We start from the raw sequence: 15317 nt of genomic DNA, 5'->3' as shown, positions 1-15317 counted from the left end.
GGCGGGCGCCTCTGCGCTCCGGGAGCGCCAATGGGAAAGCGGGGCGGGAACCAGGCCGCTTGTTCGGAGCACCTCGTGTCGAGCCGCCCATTCGAACTCCGCCCGCATTGAGAGCGGCTCGCCTGTTGAAGCGCTGTTGGTCGTCTGAGGCGGGAGGAGGTGGCCGAGGCCCCGCGGAGCGAGTGGTCTCGCCTTTGCCCCGGGCTTGGGTTCTTTCCCTTAGCCCCACCCCACAGGAACAGGGTGGGAACCAGTCGAAGGAGGTTGCGTGTTGGTGATTTTAAAGCCACCCTTCAGCCTAACGACCCCCTTTGTGTTTTTAAAAGCGCCCAGGGATCCTCAGCCAAAGGGCGGTATAGAAATTTAATAAACAAATGGGAAAAATGCAATTTGAGCTTTTCAGGCATGTGGCACAAAAGCTGGATTTCATGGACAGATTGGTTAGAAACCATAATTAGCATTTTTTTAAAAAAGTTAAAGCTTTTAATGAAGGTTGGTGCATACTTTTTAAATAATAATAATAACAATAACCACAAAGTAGGCCCATCAGAACCCCCAACAACAACAGCAAAGTATGCCCAGCAGAAATGCACGCACACACTCAGATTCTCTCTCTGGGAAATTTTCTGTGCAATTCCAATTTTTAGATGGAGAAAATTAAGGGAGTAGGTGTTCCATAGTGGGACCAGCCCCTTTTACAACTTGCATGTTCAAACACTTTGTTGAAATCTGCATTTTAGGTTGCCACCAGAACTGCAAACCTGACCTCTCTTTTCTTTATAGCAGGGGTGTCAAACTCAAATTCATCGGGGGCCGCATCAGCAGTTTGGTCACCCTCAAAGGGCTGGTTGTATCTGTAAGACTATGTAAAGGACATGTAAAGTGGAGGTTTCCTGTGTAGAACGGCCGGCACCGCTAGAGGGCAGACGTTCTCTGGTTTGTAGGCTTTCGTTTGTAGGTTTCGGCATGCGCCGAAGAGGCGGCTTTCTTGTGTCAAAAAAAAAGAAGCGAGAATAAAAGGTGAAGGCTGGCAGCCGGCGGCGGCTACACGGGCCACATGACGAGGTCTGGCGGGCTGGATCTGGCCCGCGGGCCTTGTGTTTGACACCCGTGCTTTATAGGATCATGATGAAACATTGGAAGTTTCCTTATACTGAGTCTGCTCATTGCTTCCCTCTTCCTCAGTGCTGTCCACACCTAAGAACCATGCTGGAGCCTTCCAGATTATGCTGGATTGCAGCATGGCTAATGGTCAAGAATGATGATCCACAGTATCTGGAGGATACCGTGTTAGCTATCCCTAGTAGGCATTTGCTAGCGGTGGTATTCCTGGCCTACCTGTGGATGCCAGAAATTGAATCTGGGATCTTCAGCATGCAAATTAGATGCTCTATCACTGAGCCATGGACAGTCAGCCAGGAAGACATGGAGGGCCTTGAGTTCCTCACCTGCGTACACCAGTGGGTTCTCCAGTAAAGGCTGAACTGAATTTTTTCCAGTGCACTAAAATGATTTTGCATCTAATTTGTCATGACGTTTTGGTCAAATCAGGTGGGATTTCTTTTCATGCTGCATCAGTGTGGTACGCGGGTTTGACATCAACTGATAGGAAGTGCATACAGAGGGTGGTGAATACAGCACAAGATATTATGAGCTGTCCTTTGAATCCACTGGATGAAATAGCAGGACGTCTCAGGAGAGAGGAAAATTCTCAGGGATGATTCACACCCTGGCCAGCACTTTCTTGATCTCCTGCCCTCAGGCAGAAGATACAGAAGCATGATTAGTCGCACCAACAGGGTAAAGAACAGCTTCTATCTGTGGGCTGTTAGGCTGCTGAATGAAAAGTTAACAATGGGGCAACTGACTTTCGGGTTTGGTGTGTGTGTGTGTCAGTAAACGGGAATTAAGACTAAGAGAGCTGAGTGGGAGGTGCTTGTGTAAAGTATTTCAATTTATAAAATTATGAATTGCATGGATGAAGTGGATAGAAAAACTTGAGTGCATTTGTGAAGTGAGCACAGTAATCAGTGAGCCATTCATTGTTTTCTTCCAGTGTCTTTCCAATACTGTGGGTCAAACCTGCAGCACTTAAAACATAAGGAGTCACAAAATGGGGGGGGGGGGTGGCCCTTGTGCAATCCAGTTGTGTGACACAGTCCAGTAATTAGAAACTGTTGGCATATTTCTGTTGGCATCTGCATGAACAGCCCATGCCAAATATCCACCCCAAGAGTACTTACTTAGAGCAACTTTCATTTTATACGGAAAAGGAGAGCTTCTCATAGAATCATAGAGTTGGAAGAGACCACAAGGGTCATCGAGTCCAACCCCCTGCCAAGCAGGAAACACCATCAGAGCACTCCTGACATATGGTTGTCAAGCCTCTGCTTAAAGACCTCCAAAGAAGGAGACTCCACCACACTCCTTGGCAGCAAATTCCACTGTCGAACAGCTCTTACTGTCAGGAAGTTCTTCCTAATGTTTAGGTGGAATCTTCTTTCTTGTAGTTTGGAACCATTGCTCCGTGTCCGCTTCTCTGGAGCAGCAGAAAACAACCTTTCTCCCTCCTCTATGTGACATCCTTTTATATATTTGAACACGGCTATCATATCACCCCTTAACCTCCTCTTCTCCAGGCTAAACATGCCCAGCTCCCTTAGCCGTTCCTCATAAGGCATCGTTTCCAAGCCTTTGAGCATTTTGGTTGCCCTCCTCTGGACACGTTCCAGTTTGTCAGTGTCCTTCATGAATCTGCCTTGTCTTCTCTCTTCCTCCTACAAAGGCGTTAGCCCAGAGCTATAAGCTTTCTTAATACCCAACTTTCAAGGTCACAATTACAAATGAAGATTGTGACATGCTTCCAGCTCTGATGATTTCCTATGTTCATTTATGTGCAAGCCCCTTAAATACAGTGGCACCTACTTTTGAGTAAACACAGAGTTGGACAACAGACATATTTTCTATACCTTTTGTGAATCACACATCAGTTTTTCTGGAGAAGGAGGAAAAATGAGTGGATGCTAGCCATATATATTACCTTCAGTGTTGGTGGCAGTATGTCTTTAAATACCTATTGCTGAGAAACACAAGTAGGTAGAGAGGACTGTAATGCTCAGCTCTGCTTGTGGGCTTATTTTTATTTATTTATTTAGAGCATTTGTACCCCGCTCTTCAACCAAAACAGTTCCCAGACTGGCTTACATATAATCAAAACAGTCACATAATGTTTGGTTCACCACTGTGTGAACAGGATGCCAGACTTAGATGTTTTGTCTAGTCCAGCTTTGCTTTTCCTAGCTTCTTACGTAGGACACTGCAAATGGGTAGCTTTCTATATCTTGAGTTTACACATTTCACTTAATCCAAGGCCATTCACTTACTCCAAAGTCAAATTTTTCCATACTGAATGGGTCTTAGTATTGCAGCTTTCTAGTAACTGCACGCTAGTCCTACAATTTTTTCATGTAGTCCACTTTAACACACACAACCTTCATCTCGTCTCAGCTACTGTATGTACTTTTTTTTGTTTTTTACTAGAACACAAAGGTAATTTATGAACACTGAGGTTAGAATGAATTCCGGCAATGTCCTGCCTTTTCCTGCACAACCTTCAGGACCCCTGTCTTCCTTTACATCTAGTTACCTTACAGTGCCAAACTGCATATTTCTGAAAGGAGAGCCAAGTTGTTTAGAGAAAGCTGGAGTTAAAAGAGGGTGACCAAATTAATCTCAAATCTAGATAAATTAAATTGGCTTTTCTTACATCCAGCCAGAAACAGCTCTTTAAATTAGGTCTGAACTCTAGACCCAACCTAATTAGCTGCTCATAGTCACCCACCATTTTCCTCTACTAGGCATGTGATTTCCCCCAAGGAAAATTCCCCGATGAACAGGGAATTTTATCAATTAACATGAGAACAATGGAAGTAGTAGGTATAAGGTGTGGGCCCACCCTACTGTCAACAGCAGTTAAAAGTCAAAGGAGGTTGGTTTCAGATTTCTGTTTGAGGCATGGTGGGCATATGGAAAGTCACAGAGAGGCATTTGGAATAAAATAGAAGTCTGCACAGAAATCCTATTTTTTTCCAGGCTTGCAGCACACCAAGCTTTCCATTTAACTGGAATTATGAACATAACAGTTAAATAATTCTGGCAATCCATATAGAGTCATATAACAGCACTGGGAACATTTACAGCCTAGCAGGCTGGCTCCTCAATCACCACGCCCACCCGTAGGCCACTTTGACTGATGGGCAGGATTGCCTGATCTCATTACTGTTGGTTCAAGGTAAAATAAATTCCTGGACACCAAGATCAAAGTTTGAGGGAAGTACTCTTTAGTGAGAGAATCTCAGCAGAGGCTTAAAATAACAAAATATGCAGCAATGTGAAGTGTGGAAATATAGACTGTTAGACATTTAAAATGTGCCCTTTAAAGTTCCTTCCAGAATCCCCCTCTTCCCCTAGCATAGAAAAAGACAACACATTTGGTAAGTTAAAAATGGTTTCCTTACAAACTCTCCAAAGATCAGGTTCATGTGTTTACCCATTTAGCATTTAGAACAAGTTGCACAGACAGTAAAACTAGACTTGCTTACAGCAGTGAAAGTTCCTGAGTTGTTGGTCTAGGAACTCAACAGTGGCTTGTAAGAGCCATACAGTCTGAGCTGCAGCAACCAACAGATTTGGTGGCTTTACCAAAAGAATAGCACACACCAATAACTACATTTAGAAAGGGCAAGATTAGATGCAGATGCACAAAGCATTTTTTTAAAAATCAAGACACATTGCGCTCTGCTCCCCTTTTCTTTCTGCCCAGGGTGGCCCTGCCCTCTGCCTGCACCTCAGAGCTGGTGTGTCAACCAGGGCTGGGCCACAGAGGTGGCAGTCTTTCCTCCTTACCTGCTCTCCAGCCGTTGCTATGAGTTGCCCAAGGGAGGAGATCGGCAGCAGTAGCCATGGAGAGGCCATGGAGAAGCAACAAGATGCTCCCTTGCATTCGCCACTGTCACCACCATAGTTACTGAGGACAAGTGCCGGTGATGGCACTGGTGACATTCCAGGATCAAATCTGAAACCGGGGTGGCTTTTGTAATTCTGGGACTGTCCCTGGGAAAAAGGGACACTTGGAGGTTATATGATGGGCAATTGAAAAGCCTCTGTTCTTATTTCTTATGGCTCTTTATCTTTGAACCAGACAGGATGCCTTGAAATAGAGAACTGTCCTCTGACAGCCCTTCAAAACAGATAGCTGTCCTTTAGGATGCATGTCCACTCTGTCACACATGGAGCTCCTTATCTGGACCAGGGTGTAGAATTTCCCAAATGTGCTGTTTTAGTTAACTGATTGTCTCTGGAAATGCTAGCTAAAATGGATTCCATTTTCTTTAAAACACTCTGGAACTTGTAGCAATAAAAAGCTAATATGGCCACACGATGGCAGCATGGTATAAGGATGGCTCTTTATCACTGCTTCTAACATGGCCACTCAATCATCAGAGGGCAAAAAATGGGCTACAACCCACCCATCAATTTCCAGTGGGCCGGCCCAGTGCAGAGTGATGCGTTAGAGTGGGCGTAATTTGCTGACTGGTATTACTTCTGTCAGCAATTGAGCTGCAGCATATTGAATGATGATGATGATGATGATAAACAGCAGAATGAGTGCACAAATTGGTAGATAAGAACTGCAGACATGTACATTTGTATAATATTATTACTATTATTAATTAAATTTGTATACCACCCTTCATCCGTAGATCTCAGGGAGGTTCACAACATAAAAACACAAGATTAAAAAAGACACCAGAGCCAATGACAGATGGAGCCAATTGATTCTGTTTGATTTATTGACATTCGATGGGCAATTGGTCCGACTCTACTTAAAGCAGCTTTCTACGTTCCTCTCTTTTCCTATTAAGGATCATAAAACCATAGAATTGTAGATTTGGAAGGGACCACGAGGGTCATCGAGTCCAACCCCCTGCAATGCAGGGATCTTTTGCCCAATGTGGAGCTCAAGCCCACAACCCTAACATTAAGAGTCTCATGCTCTACCAACTGAGCTGTCCCAGCAAAAACAGTTTCTTTTTACATGTAATAAAATTATTAGGAACATAGTTTTTTGCTCCAGTTTTCTTAGCAGTGAGATCTCCATTGCTAACAAGAAACTCAGAATTATATATGAAACCTATATGTTGAGAAGACGCGGGTGGCGCTGTGGGTTAAACCACAGAGCCCAGGACTTGCCAATCAGAAGGTTGGCAGTTCGAATCCCCACGATGGGATGAGCTCCCATTGCTCGGTCCCAGCTCCTGCCAACCTAGCAGTTCGAAAGCACGTCAAAGTGCAAGTAGATAAATACGTACTACTCCGGCAGGAAGGTAAACAGCATTTCCGTGTGCTGCTATGGTTCGCCAGAAGCGGCTTAGTCAGGCTGGCCACATGACCCGGAAGCTGTATGCTGGCTCCCTTGGCCAATAAAGCGAGATGAGCGCCGCAACCCCAGAGTCGTCCGCGACTGGACCTGATAGTCAGGGGTCCCTTTACCTTTACCTATATGTTGAGAAATGAGCTGAAAACATAGGGGTCAAAAATGCTTTTAAAAAAATGTTCATAGCTCATGGGGTCGCATAACGGCCACTCAAATCAGAGAGAAGCCGAGAAGCTTAACATGAACTTTTTTGTTTTTAAAATATGAGCTGTTGAGAATCTCCCTGAAGGAAAAGTCACCATTCTCCTCACTCTGTTCAGGTGGGATTGCTGGCTTATTCCCCCCATCACTATATGTTGTTGAAAGCTGCATGTGTTGAATTTCTGTCTACCATGCAGCCAAAGCAAGGAAGCCTTGCTGGGGAAGAAAAAGCAATGAACCCATACAAAAGGAAAACTGTCCCCCCCTTTTTTTTTGCTTCCACGAGCAGTGCATATTTTTCTTTTTCTTGCTGCCCATAAATCAGAGGTAGAAGCCACACTGAGCACCTGCCCGCTGACGGGAAGATCTGGGCTTGAACGCAAACTGTGAATGGGATCCGGAGGAGGGGAATGAAGCAGGCTGTTCTTCGCTGGAGTAAAAAACTGGCTAGCAAGAAGCATGCGAGAGGAAGCAGGGGCATGAAAGCGGCTACAATGCAGAGGAAAGCGACAAGGAGGAGCCAGGCAGGTCCTGAGGAGATCTGGGAGGCTCCTCTTCATCAGAGGATTAAGAAAACCTCTCTTTCCGAGTGGAGCAGATGGGAGGTGAGTGACCAGGGCTGGGGACTTGGGGCTGTGGTTCACTTTCCAGGTCATCTCTGCTCAAAGGCAGAAAGGATAGCCATGATTATTATTTGTCACAGGTGGCAGGGATGCATCAAAGGATGCATAAGTGGGACCTGCAACAAATTGTTGCAGCATGGACCTGTTCAAGATTCCCCCCCCCCAGGCCAGCCAGCTATGCCCTGTCCCAGGACACTCCATTCCATTTCACCTCCCCCAACCCTGTTTTCTCTCCCCCTGCCCACCCCAGCAGTCAATATTCCATGCCAAATGGGTGCACTCAGTCTTCGTTGGATTGCTTTTGGTTTTTCTTCCCTCTCCCTTTAAAGGGTTTATATTTGTGAATATTTTTTTGAACTTCTGCAAATCTCTGCGTTCCCCCGATCCTGCTTCCTCCTTTCCCTTATGTAGGAATGTTGCCATTTTGGCTGCATAAGGATTCACACGGTGAATGAGTTTAGTGTTAGTACATTGGATGAGAGCAACAGACACGCTGTATCCCAGCCGGTACGCTGCTATTACACTATGAATTTTAGACAGTAAAGCAACACGAGGCAGGGATCTGTCTTCTTATTGTTCTGCTGTAAGTGCCCAGCACAATGAACGTATCAGTAGTAGTAATGCAACCAACAACAGCAGTATAGATGGTGGTGATGACGCCAGCCACTGTGTAGCTGAGAAACTCCAGAGTCCAACCCTTCTTGTTCATAGAAATACAGTGGTACCTCGGGTTACATACACTTCAGGTTACAGACGCTTCAGGTTACAGACTCCGCTAACCCAGAAATAGTACCTCGGGTTAAGAACTTTGCTTCAGGATGAGAACAGAAATTGTGCTCTGACAGCGTGGCAGCAGCGGGAGGCCCCATTAGCTAAAGTGGTGCTTCAGGTTAAGAACAGTATCAGGTTAAGAACGGACCTCCCGAACGAATTAAGTACTTAACCTAAGGTACCACTGTACTGCCTGTCCATCTAAACTGCTTAGACAATTTGATGCCACCCAGATGTTTTGGTCTACAACTGCCGCCAACCCCAGCCAGTATGGCCAATGGTCAGGGATGATGGGAGTTGTAGTCCATATTTGGAGGGGCACCATGTTGGCTACACTAAATGGCAGAGGCTTTTCAGAATCTCGGACAGGAGGTTTTCCCAGCCCTTACCTGCACATGCCGGGAATTGAACCTTGCAAAGCCTGTGCTCCTCCACTGAGCTATGGTCTTTCTTCTTCAACGGAATGGTTTTCTGCCATCTTGCTCCAGGCTTCAGGAAATGCTACTCCCATGAGACCAATGCAAGGCTAATTCCACAGAATATTTCACCAATAATCCATAACAGTAGACAAATGCTGGATTAGATGGACCAATAGTCTAAGTTGGTTTAAGGCAGATTCCCATGTCCCCCCTCAACTTTCTCATTGCTGATACATATCTCTGTTTTCCTGTTTCCTGCTTCTTATTTATTTTTCAAATGCTGCAAATAGAACCTGCCTCCTGACAACAAAGATAACAAAAAGAAAAATAGCTCTCATTAAGCCACATCCAGAATGAACACATTTAAAGGCATCAAGCACTTTTAGTCAGGAAATCAACAGGTAGAGGAGAAACAATCATTGCATATCAAGGCTGCAAGGGTCCTATTTTCTAAAGCCTCATTCAAAGTGGTACCCACCTTTTGCTTCGGACAGGGTGATCCATTACCCTTTGTAACAGCTTGTCATTGAAAACATCTGTGTGCCCTATGATAAAAGCACATTTGTCATGCTTAAAGGACTTAGATGGGCTTTATCTAAGAAGGAGCTGTCTAACAGCAATTTGAGTCCATTGTGAAAGGCAGAGATTTCTTAGGTTTGATACTGTTTGCTTTGCATAAATTGTCAGCCACGGCCTGCAAATATGCTGATAAGCTGGCCAATCAGTGACCTAGACAAAAGAAGTCTGTGCTCCTCATTCATCACATAGAAGTGGGGAATTGCAATAACCCAACTAAAGAGACGTCCATCCACCCAGGCATATTAGAAAACCATTTATTAAGAACTGAAACCATTTATTAAGAACTAAAAAGTCCACAATAACTAGTGTTCTAGCCGTGGCAGTATCTCCTAAATTGCTTTCTTAAAATGAATTCCATTGTCCTAAATGATCTCTTATCGGATGCAACAAGCAGCGGCTCTGGATGAAGATCACAATCCCATTGGCATCCAAAGAAGCAGCCAGCCATTGCAGAATCATAGAAGTGTATGGTTGGAAGGGACCATGAAGGGTCATCTAGTCCAACCCACTGCAATACAAGAATCGTTTTGCACAACCCTGAGATTAAGAGTCTCATGCTCTCCTGACTGAGCTCTCCCGCAGAAGGTCTTTAGAATACCATGGAGATCCAAATTCATATACAGTACAGTGAATCATACCATTTTGTTTCCAGGCTCAAATCAAAATGCTGGTCTTAACCTTCAAAGCCCTAAATAGCTGGGGACTAAGGGAGTTATTAAAGGACTACCTTCTCCTGCATGGAGCTGTCCAAAATTTAACCATCTGTTTCAAAGTGCCCTTCCAGGTGGAATTAGGTGGGTAATAACTGCTCATTGAGAGCCCCTGTTATCCCGTTTGTGGACTGTTTTGTTAGTAGTTTCGGGTGTCAGAGTTTGTGAGTGTCAGGCACTCATAATTTCTAGATTTAGTAAGTGTTAGAATGTAATCAATGCCTGGAGAGTTAAACTGGAAAGCACGCTCTTAATAGCCACACTTAGCTTCCCAAGTCCAGCCTGATAATGGCCAAGTGATTAAGCAAACAAAGACAGGGTGGTGACCCATCAGGAAAGCCATCAAGAAGGCAAACACTCTCTGCTGGATGTGGAGGGGTAGGGGTAGGGGTTGAGATCAGGGTTAGCTAGGGAAAAAAAGGCCAGCAGTGGAGCTTCAGGTTAGCAGCTTTTGCTTGATGTGAGCTGGAGGAAAATCGTTTCAGTTTGTTAAAGTCGGAAGGCTGGTGAGAGGGCCACAGCCACATTTTGGAGCATGTTTGATTTCTGTTTGTTTCTGAGGCTTGCAGCAACAGAAGAGCCAGAACCCTCTTAGAGTGTAATCCTGGGAGCCCGTCCATCATAGGTTCAGGTTGTATATAAGTGTAAATAAACCATATATCATAAAGACATCACTGTCTCCGCTGTGCCTCATTCCCAAAGGAAACACAAACCCTGGACCCCTGGAATCTCACAACACTCAGAGATTGGGGCGGCATGTAACAGTATGCTTTTAAAGAAGAAACAAAGAGGGGAGGAAACAGGTGCCACACACCCCATACTTTTAAAGCACCCAAAGAATGCTGGGAACTGTAGCGTGCACCTCACAAACCTATAATTTCTAGCATCTATTGCAAGCTACAGTTTACAGGATTTTTTGGGGGGGGTTGGGGGGTTAAAATATATGGTGTGTGTACACACCCAGGATAGAAGAAAGAGTGAAAGGAGAATGACTGTGAGACAGAGGGAGGAAGAGAAACATTTCTACGGTAACAAGCTTGGGGATTAGTGGTCGTTGGTCTAAAAAGACTGCTAGCAAACTTCTCAGTCCTTTCTTCTTTCTTTACAGCTGGTGGCTATCATTGGTTCCATCTTTCTTCTGCTTTACATCATGCTGTGTTACGAGAACTTCCATTTCCATGTGGCTCACATGTATGCTCATCTAGGGTACCCCAGTGCCCAGCACATTGTGGGACAGAGATACCTAAAAGGTAATATTTAACTTTGGTCGCCATCAGATGACTTCTGTGCCCACTTAGCAACCATTGAATTTGTGAAAAGGACATTAGTGCAGGATCCTGCCCTGTTCACACAGATCTAGGCTACCCATGACTGAACTTGAACTTCTTCTTTTTTGCACCAAATAGAGAACAAGAATGTTGGAAAACATTAGATAAAATAATCTGGGCTTCTTGATTAGATGGAAGATCTCTGTGTGTACATGGACCCTTTCACATATTAGGCTGAATGTGTGGGCTTGCGGCAGCTGTTACACAGCAGGATCACAGGTACATCCTGGTTCCACCTCTGTATTTTCAGCTACTGTGATAGCTGCCCTCAATATTTTGGATAATAGGGGTAGGCTTTTCACCTAACAGGCCTGTATTGTGAGGTTGTCAACTGATGGTCTGGCTTGTTGCTTTAATGGCAACTTGTGGAAATGAGCCAAGCCAAGTTTTTCAAAGCATGGAGATCTTCCGTATCACCACCGTCTGCTAAGGTCTGTAAACCAAGCTGCCCTTAACAATGCAGGAGCAAGGACCAGTAAAGAACAGTTAGCAACCATATTGATTGTGACTTTGCCTCATTGCTAGGAGCTGGTGTGGAAAAGAATGAAGAGAAAGCCATGGAGTGGTTCAGGTGAGAAGCGGGTAATGATTCGTTCTATTGTTGTTGTTGGCATCCGTCTGTCTCAGGAGACAATGGAGGAGTGAACCTTTGGGGCTGAAGTCAAACTGTTGGAAGTTTGCAGTGCCTGCTGTGGCTATATATTAAAAGTAAATAAATCCATAGCTGTCCAGAGTTCCAGGGCCAATGGGAGGAACAGCAAAGTAACCATTTCCTGGTATTTTGGTTTCTAAAACTCCCCTGTTTATGAAAAGGCATAGTGAGGGATCTGAGGGCTCAATTCCAACAACAAACAGCCATCTCCATTGGGATGGCCAGAAGCAAAAGGCTCCTGAGCATTTAACAGTTCTTTGTAGATACTGTAACGTGGGCAAGTGCATCTCGTGAAGAAGAAGTAAGAATTAAATGGCTGTACCTGCCGATATTGCAATTAGGTAATTTTAGCCTCTGGGTCTGGGATTGCCATCCATGGGATAGCTCAGTTGGTAGAGCATGAGATCCTTAACCTCAGGGTCATGGGTTCAAGCCCCACCTTGAGCAAAGGATTCCTGCATTGCAGTGGGTTGAACTAGATGGCCCTTGTGGTCCCTTCCAACTCTACAATCCCATGATTCTATGAAATAGTCTGAAGAGGGTTTCCCTCAAATACATTTTGATGTGTCAAGCCATTCATGCATTTGGGGGTCCTCCTGCTCAATCCTGGACATCTGCCCCAAAGCCCTGCCTTGATGGTACCACTAGCACCTGCTGAATTTAAGAACATAAGAAGAGCTCAGCTGGATCAGGCCAAAGGCCCATTTTGCCTCACACTCTGTTCTAACAGTGGCCAACCAGATGGCCTTGGAAAGCCTGCAAGCTGAACCTGAGTGCAACAGCACTTTCCTCACCTGCGATTCCCAGAATCTGGGATTCAAAAGCATATGGGAGGTAGAACATAGCCAACGTGTCTAGTAGCCATGGATAGCAGCTAAATCCCTTTGTCCTTGATCGCCCTTCCTCTGCTAAATCCCGCAGCCGGGCATGCTCAACCTATCTCTTCAACATGCTTCCTAAATGTTTCTCCATTAAGCACCTTGATATGAAGAAGTAATCGATGAGAATAATTTATTCTAGCTGTGGTAATTGAGCTTATAGCCATCTGGAGAGCGGTTTGAAGGTCCCACGCCAGCAGGAAGTCCAGATGGGACAGGGGTTTTTTTAGGGTGGCCAGTTATGCATTGCCAAAACAGATTTGTATAGCCAAAAAGAAGAGGACAAAGGAGGATGTCAGTTTGCACATGGTAATTTATAAGTATAGACGCAAATTTAGAAATAATTGCCATGATTTAAATAAAAATACAATACATTTCCTTACAGTACAGAAGACACTAGGTGACCTGTGTGCCTGCTCAGTCTGTTGACTAGGCACTCCTGACTATGGATGGGCAACTTCAAGGGTTTTACTGTCCTCTTTTATGGTTCCTTAACTGTAAACCAGGCTTGGACTGGACAGTCCTCAAATTGAGGATGATGTTAAATAAAGGGCTGTTCTCTATCAGGCCTTCAAAATGGAGGTCTAGTCTCTGTAAAATAGGATACATGGTCACCGTAAGGTTTCTTTGGACTTATACTGCCTGCACTTAATTCACCTCATATTCTGGGGTGGGATCTTTGGGCCTAGCTAGGTATGGATGTGTAACACACATATGTTTAAAGCCCCCACTCTACCCCCAAGAATTCGAGGACCTATAGTTGGTTAAGGGTGTGGGGATTGTAGTTCTGAGAGGGGTAAACTACAGTTCCCAGAATTCTCCCCCAATCTCCCTCACAAGTTGGTGTCTCTGTTGTGGCAGTAAAAGTGTTTCAAGCATGCCCCCATTTCATCAGCGAAATGTTGGAAGGTGCCACATTCTGCAAGTTTGTCTGACCTGGTCACCTTGTTGACCCTAATTTGGAGCCTCTTTCCTTCGTCTTCTCTCTTTCAGACAAGCAGCAGAGCAAGGCCACCCACACTCCTCTTTCAACCTGGCTGTGGGGAAGCTGAAGAACATGACAACTATCCTTGAAGAAGGGTATGTTAAAAGCAGAAGTCAGCAAAGGTGTCCTCTTTTTTGCTCTTCAAAATATGGCAACCCTAACAGGAAAACCTAGTAGGGAAAGACAGGACTCCACAGCGCCATCTTGTGTCTCAGTGTTATATTGCATATACAATGCTTTTTCTTTACCAGTCAAGCTGAGTCCCAGGAGGGGGCTTCAAACTGCCCATCAACAAGTAGCTCCCCACAGCAGACTAAGCAGGCATGCACCTGCTGTTACTTGGTCACAGTCTTGCTCCTCACTCTGGTGAGGTGTATTATTATTTTTGCTTATATTCTGTTAGTTATTTCTTACCATATTTTTTTGCCCTATAGGACGCACTTTTTCCCCTCTAAAAATGAAGGGGAAATCTGTGTGCGTCCTATGGGGTGAATGCAGGCTTTCGCTGAAGCGTGGAGAGTGAGAGGGGTCGGTGCGCACCGACCCCTCTCGCTCTCCAGGCTTCAGGAAGCTATCAGCAAGCTTGGGGAGCCCGCGGGAGTTCCCGCAGGGCTCCTTAGGCTGCAGATAGCAGCCTGCTGCACGGAGCGCGGGGTGTGCTGAAGCAGAGCACCCTGCGCTTCGGACAGACATCTGCAGTCTAGGGAGCCCTGCGGGAGTTCCTGCAGGGCTCCCTAGGCTGTGGATAGCAGCTTGCTGCACGGAGCGCGGAGTGCGGGGCGCGCTGAAGCAGAGCGCCCCGTGCTTCGGGCAGATATTCGCGGCTGGGGGGAATAATTCCCCCCCATTATCCCCCCCCCAAAACTAGGTGCGTCCTATGGTCCGGTGTGTCCTATAGGGCGAAAAATATGGTAATTTGCATTGTATGCAATAGCATGTGCAAATGTTATGCAAATCTGCACCAGTCTTTATTTTTTTGGCAATGCATTGGACACACCAGTGGGCATCACTGCAAACGTACAGATAATGAAGAAGCGATGCAAACACAAAACTGCCCATTCCCACACTGTTCTCATTTCTCCTCTCTGTCTGCCTGTTTATCTGATAATGATTGCATATCTTCCAGGGATGTAGAAAAGCTTCTGAATGTAGCTGCTGGTCATGGACTCCAAGAGGCCCAAAATCTCCTGGATAACATCCGAAACAGGCATCTACCCTGAGAGACCAGGGCTATTGAACAACATGGTTTCCGAGTATATTTTGTGTGTTTTGGTTCTGCTTGTATTTCTGATGCTTGGTTTTGGAAACACTGCTGCTTCCTTATATGTGGAGTTAATTGGCATGATTTACCGTATGATGCAGGAAGAAATACCCCATTCATGACAACACAGTGTACCAGACAGCGTGGTTTAGGATTTAAGGCCATCACTGGAGCAGTAGAATTTATTTATGCATTGTAATAGTCGGCTGTGACAGAAGCGAACATGGCGCATCTTTACCATGCAATCTATAATGGAAATTACCTTCATTTAGCATTCACTATGGCTTAACAGCTGCACATTTCACAATGCAAGTAGCTGGGGGAACTAATTACATTGAACAGAAGCTGCCTCCACATTCATGATACCCTCATTTTCAAGCTACCAGGGGAATAATTATATTGAGCAGAAGGCACAGTTCCTAGGCCTAGATATATATGATATTTGTGGGTAATAAAGTCTTGTTTCATGAGAAA

At 45.1% G+C, this 15317-nt stretch overlaps 1 protein-coding gene across 4 annotated transcripts; it reads left to right on the top strand.

Moving 5' to 3' along the window:
• Positions 1 to 82: 82 nt before the first annotated feature.
• On the top strand, positions 83 to 15317 carry LOC310852850 (uncharacterized protein). 4 transcript variants are annotated; one of them, XM_083756978.1, is made up of 8 exons: positions 83 to 243; positions 741 to 788; positions 1122 to 1551; positions 6963 to 7242; positions 10848 to 10989; positions 11593 to 11638; positions 13591 to 13677; positions 14709 to 15317. In XM_083756978.1, the coding sequence occupies exons 4-8, from the start codon at positions 7048 to 7050 to the stop codon at positions 14800 to 14802; spliced, it is 564 nt and encodes a 187-aa protein (XP_083613104.1). In that variant the 5' UTR covers positions 83 to 243; positions 741 to 788; positions 1122 to 1551; positions 6963 to 7047; the 3' UTR covers positions 14803 to 15317. The 4 variants fall into 4 exon arrangements, with proteins under 4 accessions (XP_083613104.1, XP_083613105.1, XP_083613103.1 ...); XM_083756979.1 differs by lacking the exons at positions 741 to 788; positions 1122 to 1551; XM_083756977.1 differs by lacking the exons at positions 741 to 788; positions 1122 to 1551 and having other exon boundaries at positions 6757 to 7242.

Source organism: Podarcis gaigeae, assembly GCF_964106915.1.
Source record: "Podarcis gaigeae genome assembly, chromosome: 9".
Classification (NCBI taxonomy): Eukaryota; Metazoa; Chordata; class Lepidosauria; order Squamata; family Lacertidae; genus Podarcis; species Podarcis gaigeae.
This window is presented reverse-complemented; position numbering and strand designations above follow the sequence as displayed.

Excerpts from the sequence above, each read along its gene's own strand:
- LOC310852850 (XM_083756979.1), top strand. The coding sequence starts at position 7,048 with ATGAAGCAGGCTGTTCTTCGCTGGAGTAAAAAACTGGCTAGCAAGAAG. Across the intron at positions 10,990-11,592 it reads GGGACAGAGATACCTAAAAG|GAGCTGGTGTGGAAAAGAAT; the intron begins GTAATATTTAAC and ends CCTCATTGCTAG. Across the intron at positions 11,639-13,590 it reads AAAGCCATGGAGTGGTTCAG|ACAAGCAGCAGAGCAAGGCC; the intron begins GTGAGAAGCGGG and ends TCTCTCTTTCAG.